Source organism: Lates calcarifer, linkage group LG12 (assembly GCF_001640805.2).
Source record: "Lates calcarifer isolate ASB-BC8 linkage group LG12, TLL_Latcal_v3, whole genome shotgun sequence".
NCBI lineage: Eukaryota > Metazoa > Chordata > Actinopteri > Centropomidae > Lates > Lates calcarifer.
In genome coordinates this window covers 16,987,055-17,014,348 of record NC_066844.1, presented here as the reverse complement: position 1 = coordinate 17,014,348, position 27,294 = coordinate 16,987,055, and the positions used below count along the sequence as shown (strand labels likewise).

Below are 27,294 nucleotides of genomic sequence, written 5' to 3'. Positions count from 1 at the left end.
CTGTTTGTCATGATAAAGAGCAGACTGTCTGGGGGAATGTGCTTAGCAGGGCTAGTGTGTCTTATTTCAGGAGAGTATTGCACTGCATGTAAGCAGCATGGATTTAATGTTGCTGGGCATTCAAACCAAAGGCCTAAATACCCTCTGTTGGTTTTATGTCTTGCATTATTCATTGCGGTTGTGAATGACACAAGAGGCTCTGATTAAACCTTTCAGGCTAAGGCTATTCTTCCTCTCAAAAAGCTCTGGAATCCCTGGAGTTGGTCCAAGAGGGACTACCACATCTCGTTATTATCTATTATCAGCAGCTGACTCTCTCAACAAAACACACCCAAAGCCAGTTAAAAGTATTTCACATTCTCTTGCTGTCAAATAGTTGCTCATTATTGTCACTATCATTTACACTGCATCCCCACAGGGGTGTGCCTCATGGCAGTTCCCTTTGTGTCTATTCATGTGCTGGAATTTAGTGTCCGTCTTTCAGATTCAGGGACAAGGGGGAGAATGGAAGTTAATGGCACACGTGTTTTCTATTGCACTCATCACGGAGAAACGCTCTCGTTCTTGCAGGTGAAACTAGCAGCTTCAAAACGACAACAACGTGTAAAGAGTGAACAGAACACCACCGTCATGTCCAGCACGTCGACAGGCAGGGTCCTGGTGAGGGTACTTGTGTGCGTTGGCGCGCGCTGCCTCTTCGTGTGTATGCCCGCGTGCATGTTGCTGAGTCAGGCGCGACCACTCTCGGTTCAGCCCGTTGCCTTCTCTCTCTCTCTCTCTCTCTCTCTCTCTCTCTCTCTCTCTCTCTCTCTCTCTCGCAGTTGTTCTTTGCCAGTGAGACTTTGTTTTATCCGCCGACGTCATTCATACGGTCTGGACACCGAGGCGCGAGGCTGCCCTCTCTTCGTCGTTAATTGTGTTTCCTGCCGACTGACAACTTGTTTGTCTGTTAGCGCATTGGCTGCCCATGGGCGCTGCTGTTGACACACTCTTCTGCTCCGCCGCCTGGGCTGTCCGGTGCGCCTCTGCGGTCGGTTCGGGACGGTTTCGGGCTCCGCTTTTATGAATGAATAACGAGACGCGGAGGAGGGGAGGGGAAGAAAAAATGCGAGTGAATGCGAAACTCCCCAGCAGCCGGGCTCCCGAGGGGCCAGCCACTGATGAGAGGGATTAACGACGGAGCGGAGCCGCGGCTCATTGCGGAAAAGCCGAGTCTGACTGCAGACTGGCGAGGAAACGCACCGTGAGGGAAACGGGCTCCATAGCACAGAGCAGCGGAACAAAACCGCGGTTACCACAATGTAAGTTTCCCTGAAGCTGCAACTCATTAAGGGATGTATGAAGAAAGGGTCCCTGGTATGGTCGCATGCTTTATTTTTGTTAGTGTTTTCTAAATGTAAAAGCAGTAATTTCTCAAAGTGCCTGATTTACTGAACCATAATAATCCACACAGGTGTAAGAAAGGCCTTGGCAAGCCCATTCTCAGTCATTTTCAGTGACATAACAGTGATGCACTGTCTCCGTGATAGACATGAATAATAAGGACCAGAGAGGTGCCTCCTCTCGCCTCGTTGCTGCGTCCCCTGTATCATCATATGCCCGTGTGTGTATGTGTGTGTGTTTGTGCACGATGCTGGCTTGCAGGTCCATCCACATCGTGGCTCTGGGCAGCGAGTGCCCCGGAGGAGTCGGGCCCGGGGAGGAGATCATGGGCCAGGGGCAGCTGCAGGGAGGCCTGCTGTGGAGCTACCTGGGTCACGGAGCGCTGGTGGGACCCTGCGACCTGGAGAGCAGCCTGCACAACCCGGCCTTCATGGAGTATACCTCACGCGTGTTTGGAGATGTGACTGTAGTGGTTCGAGATTGTCCCAGCTGGGTAAGAGGCTGGTGGTGTGTTTGTGTGCGGGACAGAGTGAGAAAAAACAAGAGAGGTGCATGGGTTGTCACAGTATGAATCTTTGCTTTGACATATTTGCCACCTCCAAATAAAAGGAACCCTTGAGAGTCCTTTTTAGGTGTTGCTTTGCCTCTTACCCCTGCACCCTCCTACTTGTGTTACACCAAATCACTTGATTTGCAGAGGAAGGTTAGGCCAGGCCAAACATGCCATAAAAAGTAGTGTCATTTTTGATCATTGTGAAAGAGCGTGCGTCACTTAACTGATAGGCTGTTTACATTTCACTCTGCTTCTGCTCCTCAGAAGACGTAAAACCTTTAAAATTCCAAGGCCACTTGCCTTCCAGTGGTGATTGCAGGCTTTATAAAAATGTCTCTATTCTTAGTAGAACGCTATTTTAACATGCGCTGCAAAGGAAAAAAGAAAAAAAAAATCTGATGAAAGAACTTTTGTTCTTAATAGCCTATGAATTTGAAATGAAAGCACTGTTATGATTTTGTAGCAGCACTGTATGTGTCCTATTATAGGGCTGTCTAACCCAGTCAGGGGTGGTGCTGGGGAAAAGTCTGTCAGTCTAATTGTATGTCTCTTTATCCAAATTGTTCAAAGCTTTCTGAAGTGCTTTTTCCCCGCTGCTTAATGAATTGAATCAGGTTGGTTTAGATCTGCGAGCCTCACACAGGGCCTTGGGGGTAAAGTCCCAAGAGCCATACTGAGGTATTTATACATAGGGAGACTCCGAGGGGAAAGGATAGGGTTATACGAGGTGAGATTCATGGTACAGATTGGTTGCGGTTCTCGTGTGTCTGTCCTCTGCTGACCTGTTACTCTTTGTTTTTGTTGTCCTTTTCTTGCCTTTCCAGGACTTGTTGGACAGCGACTGGGCCAGCGTACGGAAAGTTCTTGAGCAGGCGGACATCCTGGTCATTAAATATTCAGTCACTGACAAGCTGGCCTTCCAGCAGGTCAGGAACGGCTACGCCCCGAGACTCCGCCCGCTCCTGAGACACTGGGGTGTACCTGTCATCCTAGTCGCTGTGGGAGCGCGGCTAAACGGTGAGGACGCTTTTTGTTCTGTGTTTTTGTTTGAACCAGAGTGAGTTTCGTTTTGCTAACAGCGCCTTGACAACTGACGGCTCCTCTAACAGTTTATCATTGTTGTATGTGAACAATAGAGCTTGAGAGGAAGCAAGTACGAAATGTCTTCATCTGTCAGTCACTGAAGTTGATATCCTGGTATCTTAGGGTTAATTTACTGCCGGCTCAGTTGTTGATTTTGACTTTCGGGACCGTATCATGCTCGTTTTGTTGAGCCTGGGAGATCACCGCCTTGTGTCCTCTAGCATGTCCTCCCAGCAATGAGGAGGGTGCGCAATGATTAAATCTCCTCTTGGCTGCCTTCAGGCTGTCAGCACACATGCTTGCCTGTAGGAAACACACCAAAGCAAGACATTTAAGTTCATACTTTTTGCACATTAGAAGCCTTGTAAGCAGATATGAGCTCTAACGGCAGTTAAATATACACTGTCAGGGCTCAAAAGTGCACTACAACAGTAATTTGACCCTTACATGGGGGCACCTGGGCATGGGTGCAGCCTTACTGTACACTTCTGAACACATTAGGCATTAATATACATGTGTATCTGCACCTTGGTGAGTCTGCATGTGTTTTTGCAGACACGCTGACCCTTGTCAAATCCAGATTCTGTAAACAAGCACCAGGTTGTATTTTTAGCTCATCTGCTCAACACACTTTGAGATCCTGTCAGAGCTTCACTGCAGAATGATCACAGTGTAAGTCAAGTCTTTGCTGGGAGACAGAGAGATACAGAAGGAGAGAGAGAGAGAGAGAGAGAGAGAGAGAGAGAGAGAGTGAGAGTGAGAGTGAGAGTGAGAGTGAGAGAAGGAGAGAGGGTTAGCTGGGTAGCTGTACACCAGAGCCTTTGTTTGTGTTTTTGTTTGCGGCTGCCGCGAGTATTTTCATGCTATCCCCTCATGACTGCAGAGAATGACGGCTGAGCTCTGAGCGTTTCCTGCTGCTTGACTTTTAGACCACCTAAAGGCACAGCTGTGGTGGAGAGAGCCCTGCTGTACGTGCATTAACGCAGCCATTAAACCAGCGCTGAACGCAGGAGCACAGGCAGATTTATCCAAGGGCACGCACGCACCCTCACACACACTAACATACCACCGATATGCCAAGTCACTGCCTGTCAGACGGCTCACACACACTCTTCTTTTCCTTCCGCCTCTCTCTCTCACATACACACACACACACACTCTCTGTCTAGCTCCGTCTCTGTGTCATGCCTGTAGGTTATTAGCACTATGATTTATCAAATGCCTCAGCACTTAGCTGTATGTCCCGCTTGTTCTCTATTTCTCTCTGGCTCTCTCCTCCTTTGTGCGGTCTTTCTGTAGTCCTTTTTTCTCCTTCAAGCTAATCCCTCTAATTTTCTGTCTGATTCTGTCTCTCTGGTCCCCTCACACACATGCCACAGTATGGCTGGCCCTAGTGCATGTGCCGCTGCAGATTTTACACATTTAAATGATCTTATACTCATGCTGTTGTACAGGAATTTTTTGGTTTTTTTCTCAAAACATAGCAAGGGTGTTAAAAAAAAATACAAACAAAAAAAAAACAAAAAACAGTGGCCTGGAAGCACCACAGCAACATCTGTTGTTTCAGGAACCAACATGGGCAAACATAGGAGAAGAGAAAACAACAATATTTTTTAAAAAATGGAAAAAGTACTCATAGAGAACCTCCCTTTTAAAATCCTTAGGGGATGTCTACATAGTCACTCTGAGGAGTTAGGTAGAAGGGCGAGTCTACACCATCAAACCACATGTGGCATCTGGTTTGTATATTCTGTTATTGCGAAATATGTTTTCAGTTTTGTGTTCTGTTCATTGTGCAAAGTGGCTTTTAGTTTGTGTTGTTTGCACTTTTTTGTCCAGCTCAGAAGACACTTTTAACAAATGCTAAACGGGGTATTATATTTGACTTGTATTTTATTAAATTTTTATTATTTAGTAGATTTGGCATATTGTTGTATGATATTATCAGATTCTTTAATTCGTTTTGGTGTTAGTATTGGCATACTTTTTCCCTCCTACGGAGTGCTCTGATGATCCAGTCTGGAGTTTGACTCTGATCATGTAGATCATAACCACAAATGTAATGGGTGTGTTTATGGCCATAGAAAGTATAACACTTGCTCTGCTCTGTGATTTTTATCAGCACATTGTGCAGATTTAGAAGCTGACTTCTGCCTTCAGAGTATGTTTTGGACATAAAGAATTCAAATGCTGTATTTGAAGGTTTTTATGGCAGCTGATTTCTTGTTTTAGTTTAATATTTTAAGCATGTAGCCCTTTTCATGGATTTCATATCATAGTCCAGACAAACAAACATTTCCAGCAATAGCTGTTCAAGATATACTTGGTTCATGTATCCTAAAAAGCTACAGACTCGTATCAGTGACTCATGCATTGCTTCTCATATATCCCCATTAAGTATTTATTAGATTCAGTAGTGTGTACAGTTTGAATGGTTTCATCTCAGAGTTGAATTCCCTTCTCTCTTTTTTCAGACGAGGGCCCTCCCTGTACGTGCCCATTGTGTGCGTCTGACTGGAGCAGCTGTGTGCCTCACAGTGAAGGTCTGCAGCTGTCCCGGGACCTGGGGGCCACCTACTTGGAGTTGCCTTCCCTCAACCACGTCTTTGTGGGTCGCTACTTTGGCAGCGTGGTAAGTGACGACACCTCAAAAGATCTAAATAGGAATTTAACGACAACACCTCCAGACATTTTTACAGCTGCTGTAGTTAAATAAGCACTGAAGTACATAAGGTCAGAGATGCTGAGCAAGTTACACTTTTCAATGCTTGAATCGCAACGGGCAGCAGTGACAGCAGCAGCTCTTCCTGTCTCTTCAACTTGATCAACATTTTCAGATAGATACTGAGTGGAGGAGACAAGGACAAGTAGCCACACTGGTCCTCTCAGGAAGATGCTTCCGAAGCAAAGAATTGATGATGTAACAGTGCTATTTTTGCACCTTGTGTTTGAACTAATGTGTGTATTTCTGTATTTGTTCAGCTGGAGTACTTCATGATTCAGTGTCTGAAACACAAAGCCAAAGAGAGGCCAGAGAAGAGGCGAGGAAATAAAGTGAACGAGCTCCGTCCCCCTCACTTAGAACAACCAGGTCAGAGGAGTACTACGGTATCTAAAAACGAATATTGCTAATGTTATTTTGAATGGCATTCACTGTATTTGTGTCCTGTTGAGTTCTACAGATAGTTGGGCAATGTTAACCTTTTTTTTCCCTGCAGAAAAATTTAAATCAAATATTTAAATATAATTAATTATAATTATTGTTATTATTAAGTCATTTTATTTTTATTTTATTATGTAATTATTGTTGCTTTATACTGCTGTTTTTGTGGTGCATAGAGAACATTCAGACTGACTGGATTGTTTCTTCTTGAGCTTACAAAGCCATAAAAAGAGCTGAGCACAAAGGTTTTATCCAGATCAATATTCTCTGTTCCAAACTGGAAATAAGAAGGGAGACAAAGAGCTAGGTAGACTACTTTTATTCAGTGACGTCTGAATCAATTTTAGACTGAGCTCTTTTCAACGCCAGACGCAGCAACAACTGAGTGTTTAGTGCCTTGAGCACAATCACCGTAGTGATTGTTGTTGTGGGATGGGAGAGGATTACTCATTAACCTTTTCCTTAACTAAATTTTCTTAATCAGTTTAGATATTTGACCCGGACGCTACAAACTCACTTGTCCAACCAGAGCCATCCCTAATGCAGTTCTTCTTTATGTGTTCTAAATTTTACACAACCCCATTGTAACAGTTATTTCCATTAGCAGTTAATCCAGTTAATTTAACGCCTAATCAATTAATGTCAAGGAAATTGTGATGGGCTTCAAGTGGCCGTCACAGTTTTCCAGAGCCCAAGGTGACATCTGCAGATAGTTTTGTTTATCTGATGTTCAAAACCCAATGATATTCAGTTAACTGACAAACTCTCACAGTTCTCCTCTATTTATTTGAGAGGCTGCAACCAGAGATTGTTTGGCATTTTGCAAGACAATTAATTATCGACTTATTGTTTAAACTCTAATTTAGTCGTAATCTCCTTATTTGAAATTCAGAATTTCAGATTAAATTTTAATTAAGCGTCTAAACAGCCCACACTGAAATTGAAAGGTTTTAGTAAGAAGCAGAACATTGAATCACTTAATCAAGCAGCCTTTAAGCCAATCAGATTCCACAAACACAAAATCCTAACTGTGAGGAGAGTTAAACTGCCGTGCCTACCGTGATCAAAAGAGACAAAAACCGACAGGACTACAGAAAGCAGAGGCACAGCATATTTGATTATTGTAACAAAGCTTAAGAGAAACAAGCCAAAGCTGGATCGCCATGTGTTTTCCTTTGTCTTAATGTTTGACTTTTTTCGATTGTGGTACTCTATCTCCTAATTGGCAAGGGGACAGCCTGATTAAATCTGCAGTCGGCTGCCATTCCTGACTGCTGGGTGTTGCCACAAACTGAAAGCTTTCTGCATGCTGAATTTGAAATTACATAATTAAAACTCCCACACCACAGATAGATTCAGTAACATCACTATATTTTGAAAAGGAGGGAGTCCAGTGCTGTATTCTATTAAGGACAGAATCTTTTTCTTTACAACTGCTGCTTCTCCTACTGTCATTTCAGTATGCCATTTTTCACATGCAATCAAAACACCTGAGAGTATTTAACACAAACTACACTGTCAAACCAGTGTTAAATATTGATCTGACCACTTTGCTGTTGTGTGTTTAAATGTGATGCAATGACTGACAGCTTTAAGTCCTGCCAAACAAGGCAGCGAGTGCTGGAGGATTCATTGGTGCCTGTCCAACACTACTTACCTCTACTTAGGGTGAAGCTTGCATTAAATATGACGTGCGCTTATTCAGGAACAGTACTATTTTCACGGCTAAATGTGAGTGGTCATAAAAAAGGAGATGAGGTCCACAAAGGGGCAGTGTGTATTAAGCATGAATAGGAGTATAATAGGACAATGATTTATGGCACCACCCCCCCTTCCCAGTTCCTTTGCTTTCCTTTTCTGTGCTTTTTCATTTTATTAATCTGAATTCATGAATACATGCATCACAAAGCACCATTTTCATCTTTGTTTTTCTATGAAATCCTTCTTTACAGGTTGTTGCACCAAAAAGGTTTTTCAATTTGTAGTTTTTTTACTACAGAATTTTTCTTGCATTCGCTGTTACACTCATTTCTCTGCAAATCATTTCTCTGTGACGGTTTGTCTGTGACGGTTTTTCTACATCTTCTTTAAACATTAACCTTTTTTACAACCAGGTTTTGGACTTGCTTGGGATTCTTGGTTAATTTTGTTTCTTAACTGATGTATTTTTAAAATTTCCAAAATAATCTAAAACCTATCTGTTAAATGTCAGCTTTTGGTGTCAGTTCCTCAAGATTAAGAGAAGCAGGAACAAATCCTCTGTGGAACAGAGAGGCATGGAAATTTCTTTATTTCCTCAGTGGACCAGACTCTAGCGCAGTAGCCTCAGCTTGCATCTTTGCAGGTCTGTCATTAGCGCAAAGACAAACATATCTGGAAGCGCTTTTTCTAACTTGAGTAACAGGGCAGGGCACAACATGACATTGGCCTCACTCTGCTCTCTACACTCTCTGGTCTCACTACACTATTGCTGTCAAAATCACTCTCTCCACACACCCCATTTTCACTAGTAGAAGCAGACAAGGTAGATTGAGGAAAAATGAGTACACCACTAGTGTAGATTATAACACTCCTGGACTTAACAGATTTGGTGGATTTTCCCTTTAGGGAACAAGCTGAATTTCAGCAGTAAGTGTTCATTAATTGAACTCACCCTCCTTATCTTTTTTTATCCTTCTCTCTTCTTTTCACCCTCTGTGCTACATCCCCCCCCATTTAGCTCGTCTTCCCCCCATTCGTGTGGAGGAATCCAGCTTCTCCCAGGACATGCAATGGTTGTTAGAGCGTGGCGTGCAGTTTGCCGATGTGGCTTTCTACGCCGGGGACTCTGGGAAAGAACTGGGCTGGGCGCACGCGGCTGTGCTGTGTGCTGTCAGCCCATACTTCAGACAGCTGCTCCTGGGCCCCAAGACCAGGTAGATGAGATATTAGCACGGTCACAGGATGGCACTTAATAAGTTATTTCACCACCTGAGCCTGTAGCCAGTAGGAGCTAAACTTTTCCTGCACACTCCTCTTTATTGTAACTGTGAAGAATTCTCTGCTGAATTTCATATCTGGTTGAACAGGGAACGTCCACAGTCACGGTGTGTTTGCAGAGAGCGGGATGGAGGCCCCCATTCACTACTCTCTACCTGGGATGGTGGGATTATTGATGACATGCCACGATCAGACGGGCACCTGACCGGACGACTATCCCGCCTGGTAGTGAAGGACCCCCTCCTGTGTATGTGCTTGTGGGAGACTCTCATGTTTATTTACAGAGGTAAAAATCACCAGTCAAACACAGCACACTCGGGTATGAGGTGCGATCAGAAAGTTTAGAGACCGCACCCACTGTATAATGAGCAAAAAGTGTACCTGATTGAAATTTGGCCACCATCCTCTTGGAAGTAGTCACCTTGTGCAGTGATATACACTCGCACTGGATCTCCTCCACTGTGTAAAAACGTTTACTGTTCAGCTTGAATTTCATTGTGGGGATAAGGAAGAAGTCAGAGGAAGCCAAATCGAGTAGTGGGGCGACAGTTTTGTTGCTGGGGCCAAAAAATGTGCATGACATGAAGGTTAGGTCATCATGGGCCTGTTGACAGAGATCCTTGCAGACTCTGATATGGTGCTGCCTCTGCTCCATGGTGAAATTGCAAATGTGCACATGTGGGTGGTCACAAAAAATGTGTGTGACACAGGTCCCGATCTTGTTGATGCAAATACTTAATCACAAAGGTTGATGCTCGCACCTGTGTGCGCATTTGCAGTCTCAGAACTTTTTGATCACACCTGGCAGATCTGAGAAAACCAGCATCTTCAGTCTGATGTGTGAATATTTTAGCATTTATGTTTAACATTCTTCTCACATTAAGAATTCTCTAGCCATGCTAATAGCTCTGCGAGGCTGTACTAGTCAAAACTGTGCTTTGAGTTTAATTGTCAACACCAGCATGCTACCATTACCACAGTGTCAATGTAAATGTGTGTGATCACCATAATCAATGTCTGTACAGATTTCATGGCAATTCATCCAATAGCTATTGAGATATTTCAGTTTTCAGAATTATTTTTTGTTGAACTGACCAGTTAATCAAATAATGTGTCCACTCTGTAAATATAATCTAGGTGAAAAGTTGGTATCTCTAGCTGGTGAAGTTTAGTGAGTGCTCTACCAACCTAAATTAGAACAACATGGAAGTAACACAGAAGAGCATCCCATGATCCCCACTGATGAAAACCCTGTGATTTCACCAGAATGAAGTTGCCCAAACTGACATTCTGGCATCAGGATCAGTTGCACAGGAAATGCCAAATAGAAAGCGGAGATCAGATTACAAAAGTGTCTCCAAAACAGCAGCCAACACGCACTTCGTCCAGAGAAATCTGGACTCAGCATGGATGGCTCAAACAGCTTATGCCCATCACACTACGCGGTTTGTAGGAAATGAAAAAATCAGCTTCCTGCTACTAAACACCTGAAAGTGCTCGGTCCTATTAACCCATTTTCTATTTGTGATGCATGAATCAGAGACATTACTGGATGCTGGTGTTTCAGCCTTGATACTTCCTGTTCTTTCAGTGCCATATTGGACACTTTCTGCACATTACTGCTGGAGTGTAAATACAGCTACCAGAGCTGGACTGAGATCCACAGCATGGGAACTCCATTCTCCAAAAGCAGTTACTCTTTTTCCAATAATTTAGATGTGATGATTAATGTCCCCTGGCAGCAGAAGGCAGTTTGCCTGCTATTGGGTCTTGTCCAATGTTCCATTATGCCGAGGAACAGAAATCAGTCAAACTGAAAGTGCTTGATAGTAAGCAACTGTAGTATTTTAATCTAGGGCCTGATCATTCATCGTGTAATGGTGTGATCTTAGGCTGCTTTCTTAACCCACATTTGTACTTGGATATCTCGGAGCACTCATGTTTCCTTTATCTCCAGCCAAACTTGGTTCTATTAAACATTATGGGTGCCAGTTATGAACGGATAGGTGCACTGAGCGACGTCTCTGCAGAAACTGAACTTCCATCATTTTAATGGCTGCTGGGATTAGGTGATAGAATCTGACTCTGCAGTCTGTTACAGCTGCCGCGTATTTACATCAACAAGTGATGAACTCTGATGAAACTGTCATGTAAAATGAACAACATCATATATTAACCTCGCGGTAACAATGATACAGGCATATGCAGGCATAAAACGTACAGCCAAAATGTTTGTAGACATTGTAAATTGTGGCACCCAAAATGTGTATTAGGCCCAGATAAACAGGCATGTGATATTCTCTGCACTTTTAGCACGGTAATGAAAATCTTCCCAGTCCGCGCGGCTTATAGTCTGCAGTGCTGCGCTTGCTGCATGTAAGATCTCAGTGCCTGTGCATGCCAGTGCTTCATCACAAGCTGCATATTGTGCAGGAATCCATAAGGCAAAAAAGCTGTGCTAACATCTGATTCAGGACTGCCTCTTAACATGTATGTGAGCAGTACTTATGGTCTGAATGAACACACGTGTGCACACACACACACATAAACACAAGAGGCAGACACACAAACACATAAGCTGAGTGTGTATGTGTACTTGTGAGGGGTGAGCGGAGAAGGGAAGAAGATTATAGGGTTAGGCTGAGTCTCTGTGAGTGACTGTATGAATAAGAATAAGAAAGCCAGCGGTTGAGAGACGGAGAGAGCAGTGTGTATTTGCACGCACACATATAAGTCCTTATGTGGGTTTTTTTTATGAGAGAGAATGAGAGGAGGAAGATGGGAAAGTAAGGGGTGGAAAATTGAGAGTGGGGTGAAAAACGAAGGTGGCGGGACGCAAGGGTGAGAGAGGGGGTGGAGTGTAAGATGCTGCTTTTCTGCATTTCTGTGAGATAATGTGATGGTGAGAGTGTTTGGGTGGTGGGAGAGCTAGGCAGTAGACCATACTGTTAATATGTGGTGTGTGTGTGTGTGTTTTGGGGCGAATGGCGGAAAAGGGAATCTGTGTGTGCATGTGCTGAGCAGAATACGAATGTCACGTTTCCATAAAACACTGCAGGGAGATGTTGTTGAGTCTTGCGTGAAAAATGACTAATGTTAACCTTCAACACAGTGGGTTTGATTGTATGTTAACAGCAGCTGACCTCATATGCAGTGTGCATGTGTGTGTTTCTGTATTAGTGTTATTTTTTTTTTCCTTGAATTGGCTAATCAGACGTGAATGTATGCCTTCTTTGCCCACAGAAACATTGGGAGCATATTGTGCCAATGTTGCTTTGCAGTAAATCCACAACAAGATGTACTTTGATTCGCTAGAGACAGGACAAGTGTCTCCTGCTCACAATTCAATACAACTCATTTGTCACTAGTAGCTCATTTTATTGGCTCAGCAGAACAAATTTCCATAACAATATCATATCCCTGTAAACACAGTGTCACACTCATGGGTTTTTTTTTTTTCCACGCTTGGGTTTTTGGTTTTTATGTCACTTGAGTGTGTCTGTGGACAGTCACAGGGGCTGTGACTTTGCCTTGTGTGATGTTAACACTGTGAGACTCTGTCTCCTTGTGTAGAATCCCACTGAATTATTGGGTTTGTCACTGTGTTACTATTGTGTGCATGTGCATGCTTAGCACATGTATTACATGTATGTGACATAGATGAATTATTGTGTGTTTATGGTCACCCTGGTCTTATTTGAGGTCACATTCTAGACCACAGGCTAGTTGTTTTTTGGGACAGCATGTCTCAGTAGGGGGAGATTGGTTTTAATTCAAACACAAACTTCACTGGTTTCAGTCTTTGTTAGGGTTTGGTTTAGAGTCAGGAATGTGGCAGTTATGGATGAGATTAAGGTAAACCTTTGGGGAATGAGTGTTAATCTGTACATTGTTAGTAAATTGTTTGTATTTGTCTCTGTGTGTGTAGGTGGTGTTACTGTATTTGTGATATTAAGTAGAGGCAGTTTTTGGCATGTATATTTTAATTTTCCTTCTGTTGCACCAATGAAAACATCTACCAGCCCATTCTGTGCTGTTTTTTGGTGTCTGGCTGCATCATATGTCAGCACCACAGCTCCTGAGCTAATCTCTCACCCTGACTATGAGGTGTCTGCAGTGCCATTATCTGGGACCGTGTGTTGAGGTAATCCCTCTATCAGCTGAAATACCGTCATTATGAACTAATGATGAGCTAAATCCTGCCCAGTCCAGCTCCCTTCTTCCCTCGACAGTCTGTTTATGTCCCAGTGTGGCAGAGTGCGCAACCTCAATCAAGCTGCAGGCTTTAGAAAGGAGTAAACCACTGAAATGAGGTGTACATGTTTAGAAAATGAAAGTTTACTTTGTCATTTCTGTATTTTAATAGCTGTTTAATAATGTATATCAGCGCTGCTAGTCACAGGGTCTTTATATTTCACATCCATTTGGTTGAGATTAACTTAATGTATATCACAGCCCAAATTTCTGTTTTGCGTGTTTGTTTACTCTATATCAATAATTTTAAGCCTTGCTAGTTGTGTGGCTCTAGGGATGGCAGTGTTGGTCTGTTGGTTGGATAGTCGACCAATATGGTTCAGACTGAAATATCCCAACGAGTATTGGATGGATTGTCATGATTCCTACTGAGGTCAAATCAGGTGATCCCCCATCATGAGGCTCATATTTGTGTTTTTTAGTGTGTTCCTGTCAACCGCATGGCATCTATGCAAAATTGCATTTTGTGCAGTACTTCCATTTTGACCAAAAACCTGCAAAGATAATGACATTCCCATCAGCCCTAGATGCACTTTGTGATTAGAGCTTCTTAATAATGTTAGCATGCTAACACCCTAAAGTAAGATGGCGAATGTGGTAAACATTACCTGCTACAAAACAGCATGCTAGTATTGTCATTGCGAGCATGTTAGCATGCTGATGTTTGCATTTGCACCGCTGGGCCTTAGTGGAGTCGCTAGCGTGGCTGTTTAATTACACATATGGCTATACCTGTAATTAAAATGTGAACACAAGATTAAAGCTTTAAATATCTTTATACGATATTTGTTCAAAATATAAAATATATTTGATTTGTAGTCAGCAACCAGCTGAAAAAAAGTAACTTACATCAAATTAACGTAAAAACAAATCAACTAACTAACTTTGAATGAGATATATTAAAGTCATTTGTGCGTTTTGCAAAAGCCTTTTGTTTTCTCAAAAGAGTCTGGCCTGGCTGACCCACCCATAACCACTGTACATTATATAAGCAGACAAATTTTAGAACAAGCCAACTTTGTCAAAAACAGGCTCTGAGTATTTAGTGTAAGGTATGTGGGTGGTCAGAGCACAGTGCCAGCTGGAAAAGAGTTTGCCTCTGCGTTTCTGTAAACCATACTAATGTGGGTCCACAGAATCAGTGTGTTTGTGGATGTTTTGTAGGAGCGTGGGAGTGGGAGCACCTCCAGGAGGCCCTGGAAGAGAAGCTGAAGAACTCTCTGGCTGTTGCTCAGCTTATGGAGCAAATACGATCTCTCATCGGGAGAGACAGGGTGAGATCTTCAATTTTAAAATCACCTCTACTCAATTTCTTAAATACTCACAGATTTCATAAAGGCCCTGTTTGAGATTGGGAGATCTTATGGTGTGTATGCTATAACGCCCCTCCCTCCCCAGCAAAAGAGGTTAAATATCTATAATGTGTCAAACTTGTTTTTTGAAGGTATAAACACATGTTTTTGTGGTTGCAGTCTAACAGCTCATTAATTAGCAAGACCTTGTTTAGAAACAGCGCAGTAATAATGTAGCTATAATTAGCATGTTTACATAATTAGTGCTCGTAATCACCTCTCAGACACTGAGGGAATTAGCACAAAATAAACAAGAGATGCTCCCAAGGGAGCAAAAGCACAACATAAGATCTGTAAGGAGATCACACCAGACATCAGACATGATATTCAACATTAGGTTAACAACTGCAGCGTCACATCTGTAGTGTCCCGTCACTGGAAAGAAAACACGAGTTGGCTCTCTGTAATAGGCAGCAGACTCAAACACTTAGAGAGAGATCAGGAGATATGACATGGGTACATCTGACAAGCCTTTGGCACCATGCATGGTGTACCAACCCATCTGGATAGAACTAGGTCTTCTACCTGAGGCGGTACACCGAAAGACGGCAGGGCCACTTTAACGCGATGAGACACCCTAATGTCCTGATGTCGTGATTTGATCTTATCCTCTGCAAACACCTCCGGGTCGTCTCACTCTGTGAGTCCGGGCTGAAATTTGCTTTTCATAAGCTTTCCATTGTTTTACAAAATCAAAGAGGCTTGATTCTGTTGCTGCCTTTACTGAGGACTCAGTGTTTGCTGAACTCTCCCTCTGAGAATATGGAGTTCTTTGTGCTTCAGCTGACTGAGAAAGGTCGCGTAATGGTAATGCGTTGACGACACTTATTTGCGGACCTAACAAAACCACATGCACTCTGCTCGAAAAAAAGACACGCTGACAGACTTTCTTGTACTGCTGATTCTACCTGCTGTACAGTGCAGCCTACTGTATTTAGATATATGCTACTATTCGCCCTTTAAATGAGCAGTAATGTGTTGATAAATAGACAGTTTGGACGACCGTCTGGCTCTCAGTCTGTTTTCAGTGTTAGCCAGTTTCATCATGTTGTTCTTGGCATTGCAGTCAAGTATGTTTGGGTAGCGCTAAGCAAGACTGGCAGAGAGGCCATTTGTATTCCACAGGGGAGGTGGGATAGATGCACAGAATTGCAATTGTGCTGGTAACTAGCACCTGACATCCAGCAGAAGAATGTTAACTCTCTGTCCATTTCTTTTGGCTTGCTTCGCACTGATTGTGTGTGTGTGTGTGCGTGCGCAGGGCCCCAGGGATACCCCGAGTGCACGAGCAGCTCAGCTCGGCCCCCAGACTCTTGTCAACCTCTTCAATTCTCCTCTTTACTCAGATGTCATCTTCATGGTGCAAGGTGGGTTCAGGCTGATCTGTACGCTGACGTACGCAGGCTTACAAATGCACCGTCACACAGCAGAGGAAGGTCACTTCTTTATTAGCCGTGATTGAATTATGATCTCATTCCCGGGCCTGGTCGTCCATTTGGACACAAAATAAGATAAAATGGTCCGAGCGACTGTCTGCCTTCCGCTCCTGTCATGTTTCATCTCAGCCAAAAGCTTTTCCATGAGCTGCACTTCTATTAAAGGATCAAACTGAGAAATAGAGATATAATGCCCAAAAGCCTATCCTAATCAATACTTATCTCATAAAAACTATAGTGAGCGGAGAGTTCAACTCTTGGAGGTCAAAGGGAAAATTTAAAAATAAATAAATAAATAAATTTTGTGAATTTTTCTTAACCCTGACTTGCTGATGGTGTGTGGTGAGGGCTGTCACCAGCCATTAATGGCAATTAATGGCAGCGATTATGTCAGGACTTGCGCCCCGGCTTTACATGTCATTTGTTTCTTGTTCATTTAAATGTCCCATTATGACAGATCATCACTTGTAACAAACCAAACTGAATTAGTTTTGGTCTCTGTGATCATTCAAAAAAAAGACAAGTTAGTGACAATAAGAGTGTTTGATTGAAGTCGAAGCCAAAGATGCATTCTGTTACTATCATTCAAGAATGAATGTATTAATTATGACCTGTGTGCACTTCTTTAGGACTTTTCCAGACCCTGCTCTGAAATTCTAAACCTAGGATGTTAATTTTGCGTGTGTGTGTCTATGTTCTAGGGAGTGTATTGCCAGCCCACCGGGCGGTGTTGGTGGCGCGCTGTGATGTCATGGCGGCCATGTTTAGTGGAAAGTATGCAGAAGCCCGGAGTCGAGTGGTGCCCATCCACGGAGTGTCCTCAGATACTTTCCTCTCTTTCCTGGAGTACCTCTACACTGACTCCTGCTGTCCTGGTGAGTTTACTGCACACAACCCTGACGTCTACTTAATTATACCACTGTGACCACTACTGTGTATACAATAAGATTAATGACTAAATGGCTCCTATAACTGCAAACACATCTCCAGCGGGGGGTCCTAAATATAGTAATAGAAAGGCCCTCCCGTCTCTTCATCCTGTGGACTAATTATACCCTGTAGCAGATTTTGTATGGTGCTGAGATTGACTGCACTCTTCATTCATTGCCTATAACTACACCCTCAGGCTGCTGCTGTAAATAAAAGTAGTTTACTTAGTTAAGTAATGGAAAATAACTTGAATTAGAAGCTTGGTTGAGCTGAAAGTTGCTTTTTATGGGTCTGACTGACAATGTGACAGCTCTTTATAGAAAGACAGTGGACCTCTAATGTAATGTAAAAGTACCATGGAAATAAGCACCAATCCCCCAATCAGAAAACACTTGAGAATGGTACAGTAGTGCTTTCCTGTAGGCCTTGCTGCTAAACGCTGTCTAAAACAAAAGCGCAGATGACATGTCCCATCAACCATCTGTGTGACTGCGACATGCTGCCAGTGTCAGTCTCAGGAGGCGTGCGGAGAACAGCACTGAGCTTAAAATTAAATTAGATTTAGTGATGACAAAATCAACCCGTGGTATCACTGCTTCATCTGCTTTTAATGATGCCAAATCACAGCCCCAGAAGTGGTGGTGTTGTCGTTTTCCTCTGTCACTATCTGACACATCGTGTGCTGCATTTTCAAAGTAATTAGTGCTGATAATACTCTCTTGTGATGAATATGAGCTACAGTACATTACATACAGAAAATATCTGAGGAGCTTCTACAACCTTAAAACTGCATAAAGCTAGCGACTTCTCACAATGGGAAAGCTTTGCTTGTACTATTGATCCCACTGAAAATCAACGCTCTGTGTAGCTTTTAACCACACTCAGCTCATTGTTTTGATCTGTCAGCCAGACAAACCAAACATTCAAACCAATTCACTCAAAACTATTGGCTATTCTTAGGCTTACACCCACCAATCGTATAGTATGGTCAAAGTAAGAGACAAACATTTAAAAAGACATATTTTTTTTGTATCTGATCATACTGTCAGTCAATATTGGTCAGGTGGACAGAGGGACTCCAATGCAATGTTAATATCATTCTGTATCTGCAACATGTGCGATTATTTGTTAATATGTTGGCCAAAACAACTGAGTAAGCTGATATATCAAGTTCTGTTGCTGTGTTTATCTTTTAGTTTTTCTGCCCTCTAGTGGTAAAAGTTGACTTAATGCCGCTTTGAATCACAAGCCTTTGCAGTACTGTCTGGTTCTTTTGTTGGGGTATGTGTGTGTGTGTGTGCGTGTGAGGGTGCATGTGTGTGTACTTTCATGACAACCATGGTGATATCACAGCTGCAGTCCCTCTTGGATTAAGCCTTATAACTACAGATGATTATACATTCAGAAAGCACAAAAAAGCATTGTGTTATGTTCCTTAATAGATAACAAAAAAGCCATATAACAAACTTTTAGTTGCAGAATTACAGTGTTAATTATAACATTCAGTGTCATCTTCCTTTCCAGTTTTGTTACATAATGCAGCTGCTGGATTGACAGTGAAAAGCTTCGGAATAATCAGTTCTGAATAAGCGGCTCTCAGGAGCAGACGATCCCCCTTTCTCTGTGGCATGAGATGTTTTGATGAAAAGATCATGACAAACTTCGACAAGCAATCCTTAAGATCCAGCTTAGGTACAAGGAGGGTAAACAAGCTGTCTCCAGAGATACAGCCTCAGGTTGAGTCATGGGAACAGGAAATTAAAGCCATGAAACAGCTCCAGAGGCTGCAGCCGCTGCACTGTTGCGTAAGAAGCTCAGCACTCAAGGTCAAAGCAAGGTAACTCCACCAGTAGCAACAAAAATGAAGGGTGCAAAATCAAAGGAGGAGCGTGGTTGGAGTCTTTCATTCACATAAATAATGTATACCGCACATATGACAGTAGAATACATTTTAATGCTAATTTCTGTTTTGGGTGATTCTGCAGTCAAACAGAACAAACCCTCTGTATGGTTGCTGCTCAGCTGACAGTGCACCAGCCTGTCATATGCAGCCGAATTAGTGTTTATAGGGGGGTAGGGAGAGATGTTGAGGGTGGTGTTTGGCTCCCATAAATGACACGTTTTGGGCTGCAGCAGGAGTGATTCACTTTGACATTTTGACATCACATAATAGGACTTAAAGTACCTGTCTGACATTTTTTGCTTGTGTGTATCTAAAGATGTAATTTGACAGTGTTAAAAAAAAAAAAAAAAAAAAAAGCAATGGCAAAATTAGCATTTGTTTTATTTAGCCTAATGTGATTCAACTACTGAGGTCTATTCATAAACACACGGTTGAGATTAAGACCATGTGATGACATTTGTTGTAACTGCAGAAATCATGTGTTTTATCAGGAGATTTCCATGAAATATGCTGGACACTCAACCAACTGTTGGTGCAGTGTGAAGCACTGCACAAAGGAGGTACTGTAGACTACACTGACTGCAATATGACTTATAAAGAAATAAAAATGGCATAAATACATGATGTTTGTAAACACCATATGATAGGTGAACATAGCACCGTTGATACCGTAGCAAAGCCATATTTTTCATTTTTTTGCAGTATTTACCTCTTAATGCTGCATTAATTTATTTTCTTTGGCCACATGGGAGCAGCATACCAAGTTGTAATATTGTATCATTGACATATTATCAATTTATATGGCTACATATAGTAATGGCAGATGTATCAGAAAACAATCACATATAGCCAGTAGGAGCTATATTATCATTATATTGGAGTTATTTTTCTTGCCACCTGATGGATATATGACCAACATTTTCTCTCCTCTCCCTTAATCTCTGCTTTGGTCTCGAGCAACTTCTGAGGGAAATAGTTGCTAAACATGCTACTGTATTCAGCTTTGTCTCTTTGCAAGAGCAGGTAGTTTATCAGTATCAGCGCTGAACTCAGCTTACGGCTGCAGCTGGAAACACAGCAAACGATAGCGCTGACAGTGAATCAAAACGATTAAAGCTGTGGTATGGAAAAACAAAACAATGTGCTGAAAGATACTAAAATGCTCTGTAGAGACGAGGGGAATTGTCTACATGTCTACATGAGTGTACAGTATATCAGCCAGTGTTGCGTGTGTGTTTGTGTGTCCAGCCAGTGTGCTGCAGGCCATGGCCGTGCTGGTCTGTGCCGAGATGTACCAGGTGAAACGTCTGCAGCACCTGTGTGAGGTCTGCGTGTGCGCTTACCTTCAGAGCATGCCCAGTAGAGAGCTGGCATCAACGGGTATCAGCGTGGTCCGACTACTCCGCAGAGCAAAGGTCAGTCCAGCTTTGCACAGAGAGGGTTTAAAGGGGGGCAAGAGAGATGATTAGAGAATATATCTATATGTATGTATGTGTGTGTGTGTGTGTGTGTGTGTGTATGTATGTATATATATATATACACATACACATACATACATACATACATACATACATATACATATAGTCCTATGCAATGTTATTTTGTGGCAAGCTTAACTTGCTGAAGCCTGAGGCCTAAAGCATTAATTCTCAATAGAATAACTGTTATGTGGTGTGTTGTCTCCACTTCTGTTCATTCTCAGTGCCACAATGCAGAGCAGCTGTACGTCTGGCTCCTCCACTTCATCGCCAACAACTACCTAATCTTCAGTCACAAACCTGACTTCTTGGAGCTCTCAGGTCAGTGTGTGATTTATGCAAAAACTAAAAACAGCTCATTTCTGCTTGATTTTTTTCCCCTTACAGAGTTTCAGACTTCATTTAAAAAATAATTTAGCCTCAGATAAATGCTACAAATGCCAGGCTTCTCATTTTTGTCAAATGGTCAACACTGTACAAAACATATAAGGTGCAAGGTGTCTACTGATGAATACTGGAGAACAGGGAGTGAGCTTTGTATTTTTGAGTTTAGACATGGTCACAGACACCTGAGAAAACCTCTGTATTTAATGCTTTTCTGCCATACAGAACCATATGGCAGTATTTATGTATTAGCAGCTGTTACGAATGCCTCCTTATAGTATTTATGTTTATTTTTAATACTATAAGTTTATGCTTGAGTTATATATAGTGCTTCTATTTGCCTCTCGGTTATTATACAATTGTCTTTTGCATTTAAAAGACCACATAAAAGCACCTAAAGACAGGCTAATTATAAAGATTAACGGCAACATTTCTCTGGTTAGTAGCATTAGCATTTTTTTTATTGTGATCATTAGTCATACACACAAGACTTATTTAAGGTCATTGGACGGATACTGAAGGCCACAAGCAAAAGTCAAAGGCCAGCAAAAGGAAACAGCACATGATCGGTCACTGTTGGTCTTCTGTTGCTTGTTGGTGTAAACAAAATCTTATCAGATATTTCAGCCTCGTTGGCAGTGTTCATGGCAACAGTCCAAGGAGTTGTTACTGTGTGTGTGTGTGTGTGTGTGTGTGTGTGTGTGTGTGTGTGTGAGACTCTGTGCCAAGTACAGTAGTCTTGCTGTAATGGTTTTATCAGAAAATCAGAAAATCATCCCATAGTTGTGTTTGCAGTAGATTAGAGTTATATGTCTTTGCGTTTGTGTGTGTTCCAGAGGAGGAACGCGAGCAGGTGGAGAGACTACGTTGGCCATCCAGAGGCTACCTGCAGGAGCTCAGCGAGTACCAGCAGCGGCGACGCAAGCTACGCAAGTCCCGCTGCATAGTCATGTGACCCCCACCTGGACGCCAAAGGCCTGTGCAAAACAGGGGGAGGGGAGAGAGGAGGAGGAGGCAATTGAAGGACAAAATGATGACAAAGAGTGAGACTGCTCATCAACATGCGGGGAAACAGAGGAAACATTTTTTTCTGTACTGCTGGATGAGGGGCTGACTCTGGGGGGACACCACTGCAGAGGAAGACAGCGTTAGACTCAACCAACAGGACAGCGTTGTGTGTGACACGCCTCTCTTGCCCTGAAGGAATATGTGCGTCCTTTGCATAATGACTGTTCATCATGAGCAACACAAAAAGACTGATCCGTTAAACCCAATATGAATTAAAATGACTGTCTGGCCACCGGCCAGAAGCTCTGCGAAAGATTATATTTCTATTAGCTGATGCAAAATGGTGGATTTTGAAGATGAACATTGACACAAAATGGCTCCATTACAAGTAGAAATATATCAAATGACCACACATCTGTTAGACAACCATGACCAGGATTACATGCAGACTGTTTCAAACTCCAGTAACAGGTAATGTGACTTCAGGTGGGAAAATTGTGCTGATGTTTTTTCTTTGCTACGCGACACCTCGGGAGGGGAGCCTGTGTCTCTTAAGTACGCTGCACAGGGGACTGCTCCATCTTAAATTAAACCCATGATGGCCCATGATGCATCTGTGTCCTGCTGGCTCTAAAAAAATGTAAACATGTGTACTTGCAGCATTTCTTAAGCTGAAATAACTCTTGAGCCCCTAATTTCTCAGTGGCTCAGTAAGTATTTCATCCGGGCGGTGACCTACATTAACACAGAGCAAAGTGGGAAAGCTACTTGGTAAAACTACAGTCATTCTCATTTTCATCTGTAATGTACCAGACCCTCAGTTTAGCATACAAGCAGGACCAATTTAATTATAATTCTTTTATTCGATTTTTTCAGATCTGTAATGCAACAGTCAGCCGGTGTCTCAGAGCCAGGCTGATTGTATTACCATGTGAGAGGGAATACATTTCCGCTATAGTCCGTGTCAGATGAGGCCGTTTCACTTTCATTGAGAAATGACTTGAAAATTCAATTCTGAAATTAAACTACGCATAGCCTGTTATCAAAATCAAGTGCTGTGTACACCAAAATCCAAAACAATAACCAATGTATTTTTCATTTAAGCTGGATTTTTACTTCATTTCCTTTGCAGGTTAATATGAAATAATGTTGAAACTAATTCCTTATATATCTGCAATAACAAATAATAAGGGTCTGTTCCTGTCACACACAGAAAGGCGAGGGGCCTTTTGTAGCATTTACTGTGTACAGAAGAGGCATAAAGATTTACGAAAAACAACCATATCATGAACATAAGTTGGTACACTACAACCACAATGCCTCTGGGTGGGTACACAATATTTATTTTATCCCTTTTCTTTGATAAGTTGTTTTTAATCATAATGAGATTATGATTTATTGGTGCTGCAATTATTTTTGTAAACTATACTGTGTGTGGACATTAATGACTTTTTTTCTTCGGGTCATACTGTTTTACAGTCCAGTGTTTCACTGCTATTCATTTTAAAAGGAAGAAGTAAAATTATTGATTTGAAAAAAACAAACAAAAAACAACTGGGATACACAGGCAGAACAACAAAATGAAAGCAAAGAAGATCAAAAGTAACATTTGTGACTAGTTTTCCATACAGTGGATCAGTATCAGTCATCAATAACCAACAAACTGCACCTAGCTGTGTTCTTATCCAGCACATGCAGGGCTGTGTAGATAGTTCAGACCACAATCACTGTCACAAGTTGACAGACATTGTGTAAGTGGTTGGTGTGCATTTAGCAATGACAACAAAGTGCTGCAGTAACACAACAATCAAAGTGTGTGTCTGGCCAGAAAAAAAAACAAAAACAATCCCAATCTAAATAGCAGCTGAAACACAGGACTCTGAAACAAAGTGTACCCCGGTACTGCATCCACACCCTGTATGTGGAGACACATGTGGCTCCGACTGGGCCTGTGTTGTACAGACTGTAGATAACATGACGTCTAACTTTAAATAAAGACATGTTTTAGAATGAACACACCACAGACTTGATGAATGTCTGTGCTCTGTTGTGTTTGTACACTGTTGTACAGGCACAACCAGGTGTTTGTGTGGTATGGATGACAAAGTAAAAGAAAACCTGTTGGGCCACCTCAAGCTTCCAGAACTGCTTCAGTGCTCTAAACAGCATTCTTCAAAAAGACATTCCTTCATTTGGTGGTTTGATGATGCTGATAGAGAATGCAGTTAGGCTACACTACATCTTTGTCTTCCACACTGTGTCAGATTAGAGTCATCAATTCTTGACAGACTTTACTGTTCCATCTGACAACACCAACAATGAGTGTTTATGTAGTCACGGTTTTATGAATGAAAGAGGGCTTTGTTATGTTTACAAGAGGGTGAGGTGACATCTACAAGACACCCTGTGTGCATCTTTATGTTCCTCCACCCATTTGCTCAGGTGTTTCCTTTCATTCGTTAACCATCTGTACACTTTCACAAGGATGTGACACAGTGTGGGCTTAGAGCAGATTTTACCCCTGCCTTTACCACAGAGTAATTATTCCTGATCTCTTTGAGCACCACCTCAGGCGTCTTATTCTCTTTCATTTATTTCTTCCTACACTAATGAGAGCGTACTGTTACAAATTTATGTCCTTAATGACTCGCTCTGGGTCATTTTTCCCCTCTCTCCACCACCAGTCCCCTCTGTCTTTCACGTTACTTGAGTGTGTGTTAATGTGGGGTAAGGGAAAGGTGCGTCGTGATGAGTCTGTGCAGTGTCCTGTACCTGGGGGTTTGGAGTATGTCACTGCAGGGCTCCAATGGATTGCAGCATGCCCTTCAGTTTACCACTCTTATCCAGCGCTGCCACATCACTGCCGCCTCCAATGCACTCCTCTCCGATGAACACCCGCGGGACCTGCATTTAAATGGACACAAGTTAAACAAGGAAGCGGCTGGTGAATATGCAGTCACTGACTTTGCATGGCATATGACAGAGCTAGGCAACACAATTACGCACACAGATCAGCCACAACATTAAAACCATGACATGGTGCGGTGAGTAACATTAATAATTTTATTACAATACAGTGTTCTGCTGAGAAACCCTGGGTGCTGGCATTCGTCTGGATGTTACTTTGACACGTCCCACCCACCTAAACATCACTGCAGACCAAGCACATCTCACATGACAGTCTCCAATGGCAGGGCTCCCACCACACCACAAAAACTGCTCAGAAATATCTAGAGGAACGCAACAAAGAACCCAAGGTGTTGACCTGGCTTCCAAACTCCTCAGATTCCAACCTGATCCAGGTTTGGATCTGTTGGATCTGCCTAATATTGTGTAGGTCCCCCTTGTGCAGCCAAAACAGCTCTGAGCTGTCGACGCATGAACACAGGACCTCTGAGGGTGTCCTGTGGTGTCTTGCACGAGGGGACATTGGCAGCAGATCCTTTGGGTCCTGTGGATTGCGGAGTGGGTCCTCCATGGATCTGGCTTGCTCTAGTGCATCCCACAGATACTGGATCAGACTGGGATCTGGGGAGTTTGGAAGCCAAATCAACACCTCGAGATAATTCTAAGCAGTTTTTGTGGTGTGGTGAGAGCGCTGTCCTGCTGGGGAAGGCCACTGCCACTGGGGAGTGTCGCTGCCATGGTATGTGTGCTTGGTCTGCAGTGATGTTTAGGTGGGTGGTACACATCAAGGTAACATGATCCAACTGAATCCCAGGGCCGACGGTTTCCCAGCAGAACACTGTACTGTAACAAAATGATCAAAGTTATTCACTTCACTCGACAGTGGTTTTAATGTCGTGGCTGAAAGGTATCACAGATTTCACCATCCTGTTCTTAACCATAGCAACTATCCCTTTAATATATCTGGGTGTGTCAGACCAATAGGTACAATGCTGCAAATTAATGAGCAGAACTTCTGGCAGTAAAATGATGTGATTTCTAAATTAATATTATCAGGTAACTAATTGGTCAATTTATCCAATAATAGGCTACGACAAAGTATTGGTATCACAGTATTACATCCGCTATAATATAGATCTCATGGATGCACAGACATACAAAAAAACACATAACAATACAAACTACACCTAGTTTTAAACCTTTATTTTATAAATCAGACTGGTGTCAAGAGTCCAAGTCCCAGACTTCATAATGCTTCGTAAGGCTGAGTAATGTGTGCTGTGCTTGCGCAGTTCCTATTGAAGACGCCCTGATTGATTTCATACTGAACTTTAATTGAGTCCTCAGTTACGGATTTAATGGCCACTGTAGTCCACAAATAAATCATCAAATAAACAGAAATGTTACACCACCTAACGTTTTTATCATAGCTAATAAGGCTATCATTGCTCAGCTGTTTTAGTTTCAGTTTTTTTTTTTTCGCTTTCGGTGTCACTGCAATGAAGTTAAAATGGCCTCGTTTTCCGTAAAAACGACACATAATTTCTTTAGACACACGTAAACTCCTCTTGTGTAGCTCAAACTGAGTCTCTTCTGTTATTTACTAAGTGAGACCAATGATTGTGTGGAGACTGTTTACCGTGCGTGCTCCGGTAAGTTCCAGGAAATAGTCCTGCATATTGCTCATGTCGCTGCGTCCACTTATATCAACACACTCCAGATGTCCCGGTTTGAACTTGTATTTGGACAAAACGTCTTGGGCCATGATGCAGAACGAGCACGTGGGCTTGATGAACAGCACCACTTTGTCTCCTTTGATTTTGGTCTGTACGAACTGCTGCGCCATTTTCAGTCGCTCGGCTCGAAGTGATCGTGGGCTAAAGGGAGAAAATTGGCATCAATGGAGGAGAAGAAAAAGGATAGGTCTGCTCTTTGACAATTATGCCAATCAGGGTGACGTAAGTTAGGGCCTTTACGTCTTAAAGGGATATTACATATTACATACTGCGCGTGCACCTAAGCGCCTAATTTATTTTAAGTGATAAAGTAATACTAGTAAAGCTCACAGTACCTGTTAGGCAGCCCCAGGGAGAAGAAATGCGCCCCCCCCCACACACACACACACACAGCCACAGCCACAGACCTCCCTCTGTGCATTATGCATGTACCCTGAAGCATACAAGTCCCCATTTAAAACAGTTCTTTACAGCTCTTTACTTACTATGCTCATTAAGACCCCACACCCAAAAAGTTCAGGAGAGTGACTGCCTCCTTCCTCCTCATTTTTGCGAACTCCATAACTGTTAGGAAGCACAAGAATCAAAATCAGTGCAATAATGCCAATGGTTTAGGAAAGGCAGAGCTCCTACACATTTAAATCAGTTATACAATCAGCAAACAGTTGCCTACAGTTTTACATATGGGGTCAGAGAATTGTTGGAGTTCAACAATATTGACCAGTGATTCAAAGTAGTGTGCTGA

At 42.5% G+C, this 27,294-nt stretch overlaps 2 protein-coding genes across 3 annotated transcripts; one reads left to right on the top strand and one right to left on the bottom strand.

Annotated features, from left to right (window-relative positions):
- Positions 1–709: 709 nt before the first annotated feature.
- On the top strand, positions 710–21,855 carry rhobtb3 (Rho related BTB domain containing 3). Of its 2 annotated transcripts, XM_018700304.2 has the most exons (14): positions 710–1,301; positions 1,645–1,876; positions 2,761–2,953; positions 5,494–5,651; positions 6,002–6,110; positions 8,902–9,097; positions 9,251–9,447; positions 14,580–14,689; positions 16,029–16,134; positions 16,905–17,078; positions 19,528–19,596; positions 20,285–20,451; positions 20,739–20,835; positions 21,735–21,855. In XM_018700304.2, coding segments are annotated over exons 1-14 (1,929 nt in total). In that variant the 5' UTR covers positions 710–1,299; the 3' UTR covers positions 21,854–21,855. The 2 variants fall into 2 exon arrangements, with proteins under 2 accessions (XP_018555820.2, XP_018555821.2); XM_018700305.2 differs by lacking the exon at positions 19,528–19,596 and having other exon boundaries at positions 718–1,301.
- glrx (glutaredoxin (thioltransferase)) lies at positions 21,329–26,759 on the bottom strand. Its single transcript, XM_018700306.2, has 3 exons — positions 26,453–26,759; positions 24,679–24,810; positions 21,329–21,875 (listed from the first exon to the last, which is right to left on the bottom strand). Exons 1-2 carry the CDS (start codon positions 26,657–26,659, stop codon positions 24,697–24,699), a joined length of 321 nt encoding a protein of 106 aa, XP_018555822.1. The 5' UTR covers positions 26,660–26,759; the 3' UTR covers positions 21,329–21,875; positions 24,679–24,696.
- Between the last annotated feature and the right edge of the window lie 535 nt (positions 26,760–27,294).